The sequence below is a fragment of the Entelurus aequoreus genome, linkage group LG20, assembly GCF_033978785.1.
Source record: "Entelurus aequoreus isolate RoL-2023_Sb linkage group LG20, RoL_Eaeq_v1.1, whole genome shotgun sequence".
NCBI lineage: Eukaryota > Metazoa > Chordata > Actinopteri > Syngnathiformes > Syngnathidae > Entelurus > Entelurus aequoreus.
The window spans coordinates 43,412,627-43,422,626 of NC_084750.1; the positions used below are offsets into that span (position 1 = coordinate 43,412,627).

General features: G+C 39.9%; 1 protein-coding gene across 1 annotated transcript in view; it reads right to left on the reverse strand.

Annotated features, from left to right (window-relative positions):
• csmd1a (CUB and Sushi multiple domains 1a) overlaps positions 1-10,000 on the reverse strand; it is a 167,706-nt gene that overhangs the window by 103,053 nt on the left and 54,653 nt on the right. The window contains exon 3 of the mRNA XM_062028988.1: positions 8,934-9,068. Within this exon, the coding sequence (XP_061884972.1) occupies positions 8,934-9,068 (135 nt within the window). The remainder of the gene's footprint in view (positions 1-8,933; positions 9,069-10,000) is intronic.

Consider the following 10,000-nt stretch of genomic DNA (forward strand, 5'->3'; position numbering starts at 1 on the left):
ATTTAAGCATAAAATAAAATAGAACAAACAACAAATGTAGAAACACATTTTTACAATAGAGTTCAGGGTGCGCATCGCGTTTTTTAACCAATTGCAATCGCTGGATGTAACTAATTAAAAAGATGTTGATCATGTTGATTTTACTTTTTGCATCTTACCGTTTCATTATTTTATCCCTTGAGAGGATAACTTACAACGCAAGAAGGTATTGTGCATCAGTCTACCGCCATCTGCCGCCAGCCACAACAGGAGCAGCCGACTGATTGGAGTGCAGCAGTTTCTTTCATTTAAAAAAGTGCAGTTTGACACCGCCGGTCTAGAGTGTCCCGCCCTGTGCAGGGTCACGTTCAGCTGGAGTCTACCCCGGCTATGATTTGGCCAAAATGTTTGCCAGGCGCTCAATGGTGTGTAATGAGGAAATGACAGTAAGAAGTGCACAGGATGATGACTGTAGCGAGAGTACATGACTCAAGGAATATGTTCTTAGGACTTATCCATTAGCCATTGAGTTGGACAGGGAAGTCTCACGGATGATGATGATGATGACGGTAGTTACTATAGTAACCGTGGATGATATACTGTGAATATTTTAGTCATAGACATCAATGCCTTCAATAATTAGCTCTTGAAGTTTTAGAAAGAGAGAGAGGGAGACAGCTGGAATGAACTTAGTAAAGCAGCTTTTATGGAAGGTTGGCACACATCAGCCGGCTACTTAGGTGCCACAACATCCCAAAGTGAAACAAAAGAAAAAGGACAAATAAAATAAAAAGTCTATTCCTGGCAGAGAGAGACAGAGAGTGGCCCAAATTGTTTGGCGTGAAGCGACCTGATCGATGGGCTGTTGCAAATGCGAGGCCGTCAGAAAGGGCGGACGTTGGAATTGGACATGGGGGCATCTGCGCCTGTCTGCTTGTGGCAATGAGGAAGGCCACTTATTCTCCTTCTGGCCTTATTCTCTCTTCGCATTGCTAATAAAGCTCATCGCTGAGCGGTTGCTAGGCTACAGAGGTCAACTTTGTCTCCAGCGGGTGACCCGATGTTTGTGTTTCGATCTTGTGAGTCAAACAATATCAACTCCCTTTAAAACAGCACTAAGGAACTTTTCAACCTTCATAAAATATTTTCATAACCTTTGGGACGATACGTGGACTTACTACTGGTTGAATGACACCTCCATCGTGGCCTGTATCGCTCTTATTGGTGACTTTGAGAAGCCACACAAAAAAACTACAAATGTGCTGACTTGCTTTACGGCAGGGGTGTCCAAAGTGCGGCCCGGGGGCCATTTGCGGCCCGCAGGTCATTTTTTAACGGCCCCACGGCACATTTTACAAATACGATTGAAAAAAATAAAAAACATTAAAAGTGGTATTTAAAGAGCAAACAGGTGAAATGTAACAAGAAAATGTTGCAATGTATACTCTAAAAAAAAAAAAAAAGAATCAAAATCAATGTCAATATGAATTATTGATCTATTCAAGGCTCCAATTACGTCACATTAAATATTTTGAGATAGTTTTTGGGGAAAATGTTGCATATTTTGTGTTTGCCATGTAAAAAAACGAGCTGTTTTTTTTTAAAGAAGGGCCTAAAAAGAACAAATAAAAAACATAAACAACAATAAAACTTATAATTGACAGATAGATCTGAAGTTGATATCGAGATTATTGTGTTAAAACAGTAAAAAAAAAATATATATATAATTTATTTATTAACACTTTAATGAGTAGGACCCTTTTGGATCCCCTACAATTTTAGTGTGATTCGTTTTTAAGTGTCATTGCTCAAAAAATAATAATGAATTAAAACCAATGGTGTTATGAGTTATTGACCTTTTTAAGGTTTCAATTATTATATAATCTCAAATATCCCACTTAAAAATGTTATTGGGTGAAAATATTGCATATTTTGTGTTTTTTTTCATTAAAAAAAAGGGTTTTCTTTGACAAAAAGAGCATACAATTTAAATCTTTCAAAAATGTTATATTGACAGATAGACCTAATGTTGATCTAGAGATTTAAAAACTTGAATAATAACAAATAATAATACTGAATAATGACACATTTTTTATATTTTTTGGACCAAAACCCTTTGGGGTCCCCGGGATCAAGCCTGAGTGGAAGCCTAAATATATATTTTTTATGCATATATTGTATTGGTTTTTAAAATAAACAATATCAAAATGGCCCCTGCTAGCTTTGATTTTTCAATCTGCGGCCCTCAGTGGAAAAAGTTTGGACACCCCTGCTGTACGGCATAGGTCACTTCCCCTTTCGTTGAGAAAAAATAAAAAGTCGGAAGTCAATGCGAATGTCTATGTGCAATTACCTCTATGATGGCTGAAGCTCCAAAAAACATCCAAAGAAACGAAAATTTTTGTCTGAGGAGACAAAAAAAAGAAAAATGGATAAAAAGGCAGTCAGGATCAACATTGCCCGGGTTTTCACTCGCTGGCGTGAGCTCAAAGACGAAGAATTTCAAACCCATGCTAGCTTGGCTCTGTTCCTGCTGGATTAGTACCGTATTTTTCAAACCATAGGGCGTACCGCATTAAAAGGCGGACTGCCGATGAGCGGGTCTATTCAGGTCTTTTTTCATACACAACGCGCACCGAATTAATGCGCATTTAAGGGGTCATATTATGATTTTTTTGTAAATGTAAAAGACTTCCTTGTGGTCTACATAACATGTAATGGTGGTTCTTTGGTCAAAATGTTGCAAAGATGATGTTTTACAGACCATCTTCAAGTCGCTTTCTGACAGTCGCTTCAGGATGCCCTGTTTTGTGGGCGGTCTTATTTAAGTGCCTCCACTTCGACAGCGTCTTCTCCCCGTCATCTTTGTTGTAGCGGTGTAGCGTGCAAGGACGGGAGTGGAAGAAGTGTCAAAAGATGGCGCTAACTGTCTTAATGACGTTCAGACTTTACTTCAATCAATAACGGAGCAGCATCTCCTCATCCGGAAACAACAACAAGACCGGAAATGTGTCCCGTGAAAAACCGTCCAACCGGAACTCTCTAATAACTAAAGTTCCTTGGGTGAATAATGTAAACTCACTACACCGGTATGTTTTGGCGCTTTCATGGCAAGTTTACCGACAGATATAAGTAAGAACTTTACGCTACTTTATAGAAGAAGCTTATGAGTACGAAGTCGGCACCGACTACAATGGCGGACACGCGCACATTTTCAGGACTTATGCAGATCCCAAATACACATCAGCAGGCACCAGAAGGTAAGAAAAGTTGGTTTTGCATAATACAGCGAAACAAAACGGCTGCTTTTTTGCGGTCCTTATACACACACCATAATAATACTTGTATGATTGATGCGCCGACAATCCATCAAGCGGTGCGGCTTTGTAGTTTACCGAAATCGTACTAAAACTTTTTGACACATTTTTGAGTGCCGTGTGTAATGTTCTATATTTTCAATGGAACATTTTAAAGTTTTGGTGTTGTTTACTGTCATCATATTGCAGTCTCGGCGTATCTCTTATGTATGACTGCCATCTACTGGTCACACTTATCATTACACCATGTACCAAACAAAATTGCTTCGAGGTCAGTAAGCACAACCAGAATTATGCCGTGCATTAGGCGCACCGGGTTATAAGGCGCACTGTCGATTTTTGAGAAAATTAAATAATTTTAAGGGTGCTTTATAGTCCGAAAAATATGGTAAGTGACTTTTGATGCTCAAATCAAAATGCTAACTATTGAAAATATGCGTGGTCGTTTCACTACTATGTCCTTCTTTGCTTCGGACCTGCATCCGCCTAACAAGTTTAAGCCCATTTGGGAACGCCCAATTCTAACTCCAAAATGTGGGCGGGGCCTGCATCTGCCTGCTGAGATCCCATGCAGAGGACTGGAGGCAATTTAACATTGCATAGTTTGTGTATCGGTAGCATCTTCACCCAGAATCATGTTATTTGTGCGCAGAATTTGAAGAAACTATGAAATATGTCTACCAGATTGTTGTAGCAACGCAACTACAGAAAGGGTCAGCCTGCATACATTTCCAAATGAGGGCAATAAGAGCAAAGAATGGACCTCTCCAGTCAGAAATGGAACGGACCAAGCGAGAGGAGCGTAATTTGCAGCTATCATTTTAACGATTCAGAAAGGGTTTGGATGTAAAAATGTAAAACTCCCAAGCCAAATGCGTCGAATACTGAGCAGGAACTCGGAAAGCAGACCGAGAGAAAAAAGAAGTAGTATTTTTTTGCGTCCTCTTCTGCTGATTTTTTGTTCAAGATGTTTGAAAAAATGCTGAAAGAACACGAAAAAAAACCCAGGCTATGGTGTAAATGGAAAAGCAGGGAAGTCTGGAAATGGTAATTATTGTATATTCGATTTGAAGTAGTCATGGACCAGGGCAACAAAAACATGCAATTAAGTGACGAAAATATTAATGTAACATGCCTTTATCCACACAGTCGAAGCGGAGAAATGGGCTCGAGTTCTGTAGGTGACCTCACACCTAGAGGGGGCGACATCGGATGCGGATCGATACTGACATATCGATAGCGGCGATGTCTGATATTTATGCTGTTATATTGATTCTCAAATCAAAATATTGATAACTAGAGATGTCGATAAATGCTTTAAAATGTAATATCGGAAATTATCGGTATTGTTTTTGTTTATTATCGGTATCGTTTTTTTTTTTGTTTTTTTTTATTAAATCAACATAAAAAACACAAGATACACTTACAATTAGTGCACTAACCCAAAAAACCTCCCTCCCCCATTTACACTAATTCACACAGAAGGGTTGTTTCTTTCTGTTATTAATATTCTGGTTCCTACATTATATATCAATATATATCAATACAGTCTGCAAGGGATACAGTCCGTAAGCACACATGATTGTGCGTGCTGCTGGTCAAAATCAAAAATCAGTTTGATATAATTCCTGTTGTCTCTTTTTGTAACTCTTTTTAAATTCAAAGATATTCTTGCAACTTTTTAAGCCTTTGTCTAGAGAACTCCATGCTTTCACACCAGCAACAGACAAGCACATTTGCTTCAAATTTGTTCGCACTCTCGGATGTTTAAAGTCACACGGCCTTCTGCGGTTCTCATCTTCAGACGTGAACACAAATAACTTTTGTAAGTCCTTCGGAATAAATGAAATAATAAATAAAAGCAGGATGAGAAATACTCTAAGCAAGTGTCAATTGGAGGGTTTTTAATTAGTTGGAGCAGAAAGGAAGAAAGCACCAAAGAGATAAAAAGGTATTTGAGGGACATCTGAAATTTGGTTTTGAGGTGGGCGCAGTAGGGATGTGTACATTTGAAATGATACGGTACACATTATCAGTACGCTGTACTTAGTACCAGTACTCAACAGCACCAATGTTTGGTACTTTTATCAATAAATATTTGCAAGTAATACATAGTAAACTTTGCATGCAGTTACAATTCCGAGACGTTAGATGGCAGCAGCGTTTAGTCAGGAAGTAGTCTTTGCCATGAAGCTGAATGTGCCAGGCTTGTGTTGAGTCCAACAACATGTTTATACTGTAAGTATTATACTTATTAGACACCATATGTTTGATGTTAAAGGCCTACTGAAATGAAATTTTCGTATTTAAACGGGGATAGCAGATCCATTCTGTGTGTCATACTTGATAATTTCGCGATATTGCCATATTTTTGCTGAAAGGATTTAGTAGAGAACATCGACGATAAAGTTCGCAGCTTTTGGTCGCTGATAAAAAAAAAGCCTTGCCTGTACCGGAAGTAGCGTGATGTCACAGGCTGGAGGGCTGCTCACATTTCCCCATTGTTTACACCAGCAGCGAGAGCGATTCGGACCGAGAAAGCGACGATTACCCCATTAATTTGAGCCAGGATGAAAGATTCATGGATGAGGAAAGTGAGAGTGAAGGATCAGAGTGCAGTGCAGGACGTATCTTTTTTCGCTCTGACCGTAACTTAGGTATATCCTCTTGAAAATGAGAGTCGAGAACGCGAAATGGACATTCACAGTGACTTTTATCTCCACGACAATACATCGGCGAAGCACTTTAGCTACGGAGCTAACGTGATAGCATCGTGCTTAACTGCATATAGAAACAGAAGAAATAAGCCTCTGACTGGAAGGATAAACAGAAGATCAACAATACTACCAAACCCTGGACCTGTAACTACACGGTTAATGCTGTGCCGCCTGGCGAAGCCTAGCAATGCTGTTGCTAACAACGCCATTGAAGCTAACTTAGCTACGGGACTTCGACAGAGCTATGCTAAAAACATTAGCTCTCCACCCACGCCAGCCCTCATCTGCTCATCAACACCCGTGCTCACCTGCGTTCCAGCGATCGACGGCGCAACGAAGGACTTCACCACGATGATCGGTGCGGTCGGCGGCCGGAGGAAGTCAACCCAGACAGGTGAGGACAGCGGCGCGGCGGCGGACGCCGTTGTAGCTTTCGACAACACACCGGCCGCCATCAGTTACGTACGTGACATGCACATAGCGACACGCACGTACGGGCAAGCGATCAAATGTTTGGAAGCCAAAGCTGTAGTCACGGTAGCACGTCTGCTATCCAAGTCAAAGTCCTCCTGGTTGTGTTGCTGCAGCCAGCCGCTAATACACCGATCCCACCTACAGCTTTCTTCTTTGCAGTCTCCATTGTTAATTGAACAAATTGCAAAAGATTCACCAACACAGATGTCCAGAATACTGTGGAATTATGTGGTGAAAACAGACGACTTAAGCTGGCCACCGTGCTATTCCAAAATGTCTGCTTCAACCCGTGACATCACGCGCAAACGTTATCATACCGAAACGTTTTCAGCCGGAAGTTTCCCGGGAAATTTAAAATTGCACTTTATAAGTTGCAATGTTAAGATTTCATCATTGATATATAAACTATCAGACTGCGTGGTCGCTAGTAGTGGCTTTCAGTAGGCCTTTAACGTGAGTTAAGTACTGCATTTGGAGTTGTTCAAATCGCACTGTAAAAGTAGCCAATGCTAACATGGCATGTAGCATATATTAAATTAGCATCAAGTTAAATTGTTTTGAAACGTAGAGGCTCACTGTACTATTAGGCGTGCTTGCTTTGCTGGCATGGACAATTCCAACATTTTTGACCTTGATACTGAAAGGTCAGCGTTTCTCTAAAGCAATTTGTCCAAATGTTTTGTTTTTTGCACTCTGGTTCAGTTCTATATCTGAACATGCAGTCGGTTCACTGAGCTCATGGCTTTTTATTTATTTATCAGCTTTGCCCTTCGCAAACGCCTCCCAAGCAATCTGTGAAGGAATGCCTCGGAAGTACTCCTGGCGGACAGTCCCGTGTCTTTTAAACGAGCTCGACATTGATTCACACGCATTTTTTGCGACTCAGGCAAACTCCTTTTATTCCCCACCATCTGCGTCGCCCTATTTTACCTCCATCTTGCTTGCAGTTCTGATAAAAAACGCTCCAATGGCTTTGTTCACACTGCAGCTCAACTCTGAGTTATTTGGAGCCACGTCAATGTGAACAGTGCAATCCCTACAAAAACCCAAAACTAGTAAAGTTGGCATGTTGTGTAAATGGTAAATAAAAACAGAATAAAACAGAATACAACGATTTGCTAATCCTTTTCAACTTATATTCAATTGATTACATTGCAAAGACAAGATATTTAATGTTCCAACTGAGAATATTTTAATTTTTTTGCAAATGATCATGAACTTAGAATTTAATGACAGCAACACATTGCAAAAAAGTTGGCATTTTTACCACTGTGTTACATGGCCTTTCCTTTTAACAACACTCAGTAAAGCTTTGGGAACTGAGGAGACCAATTTTTGAAGTGGAATTCTTTCCCATTCTTGCTTGATGTACAGCTTAAGTTGTTTAACAGTCCGGGGGTCTCTGTTGTGGTATTTTAGGCTTCATAATGCACCACACCTTTTCAATGGGAGACAGGTCTGGACTACAGGCAGCCCAGTCTAGTAACCATACTCTTTTACTATGAAGCCACGCTGTTGTAACATGTGGCTTGGCATCGTCTTGCTGAAATAAGCAGGGGCGTCCATGATAACGTTGCTTGGATGGCAACATATGTTCTTCCAAAACTTGTATGTACCTTTCAGCATTAATGGTGCCTTCACAGATGTGTAAGTTACCTTTGCGTTGGGCACTAATACACCCCCATACCATCACAGATGCTGGCTATTCAACTTTGCGCCTAGAACAATCCGGATGGTTCTTTTCCCCTTGGTTCCGGAGGACACGAAAGAAATTAAAATGTGGACTCGTCAGACCACAGAACACTTTTCATCAGTCCAATTTGGATGAGCTCGGGCCCAGTGAAGCCGGCGGCGTTTCTGGGTGTTGTTGATAATTGGCTTTCGCTTTGCATGGTAGAGTTTTAAGTTTTGAGTAGGCCTTTTCACTGAATCCTTATTTAGATGACTATTTTTTTTTTAAAGCAGTGGTTCTCAAATTAAGAAAACACTTGGCTCTCCAAGTACCACCATAACATAAAAAAATAACATAGTAAGCCTAAATATGCATTACAATTAATAACAAGTATATTTAATATTTTGGCTACTGTGACATTACAGGCAGTTTGAACAGTAACACTGTGTTTGAATATTGGAAAATAAAACACCACTTTATCGAGTGATTCTTTGGTGTACCATCACAGTTTGAGAATCGCTGTTCTAAAGTAGCGGTTCTTTTAATCAAGTACAAATGGTGGCTACCATCTTGCTATTGAACATGTCCTGGAGTTCCAGCCTATTTCTCATCAAATGATTCTGTTGTAGTCCTCCATTATCTTGAAGCACGGCAACGCGGGTATACAATGACAAACGTTTTTAATTCCGTTGCTTGGCTCGAAGATCCCCCGTTAATCCCAAACCTGAGTTTTTGAGCCAATTTAAATGACAAATGTCGAGCAGATTTACTGACCTGAATCAAAATGCCGGCGGGGAGAAATTGAGGACGATACTTGTCGTTTTTCAGAAGGTGGCGCTGATCCCGGACGAGCCCCCGAAATCTGTCGAGGGTCCCAGGGCGCCGTCACCGTAGAGCAGATGAAATGACCTGAGTCGAAATAGAGAGGAAATCAGGGCGACATTCGTCATTCTTCATGCAAAATATGTCATTGTTTGCTCAGTGGGGCTGTGAATCTTTGGTGTATCGCACCATTCGATTCTTGGGGCTAACGATTCGATTCAGAATTACAAATGCTCCTCCATTTAAAGTCAATACTTGTTTAATAATATTTGGTGCCAGTTCCATCATTAACTACATAATGTATTTATAAAATAGACAAAACAGGTCTGATACATTTTTATATTACTTGAAAGAAAACTGGTTTTGTTTAATAGAATCCTACCCAAACATTTGATAAAGTCAAATACAAATAAAGCAACAAGAGAAGTATCTCACTCTTTTCAGCAGATATGTTTATCTCCATCAACAACATGTTTTGCCTGAGTGGCTGGACAGGACAGATTTAAAGAAAAAAAATTAAATAAATAGATTTTTGATTTTTTTGACTTAAGAATCGTTACAAATAAGAATTGCGATTCATTTGAAAATCTATTTTTTCTTTGACATCGCTATTGCTCAGTAGCTCCTATCCGCGTGTTCAAATGAACTGTTGACATATAAACTATTTAAGTGAATTAATTAATTCATATTATGTTCTACTTATGGTGAATGTTTATATTCACCTTGGAAAGCAAACCACCAGGTTTGAGTAAATAATGGTTGAGTCCATAATAAATTAAAGAGCCTTAGTTGGACATTTGCATGTGGACTGGGTGAACTCTCTTACGAGAAGAGGCAACAAATTCAGACTTCGGAATGCAAAAGTGATAGCTGTATCCTAGAGGAGAGACTCCATGTCTATATTCACGTCAATATTTAAGTTACAACATACAGAGGTTGTTTTCCAGTCACTTACACATGAACATCTCCTTACATGGTCAGGTTGTACTCTCCTGAATTAACACACACCCAGACAGAGA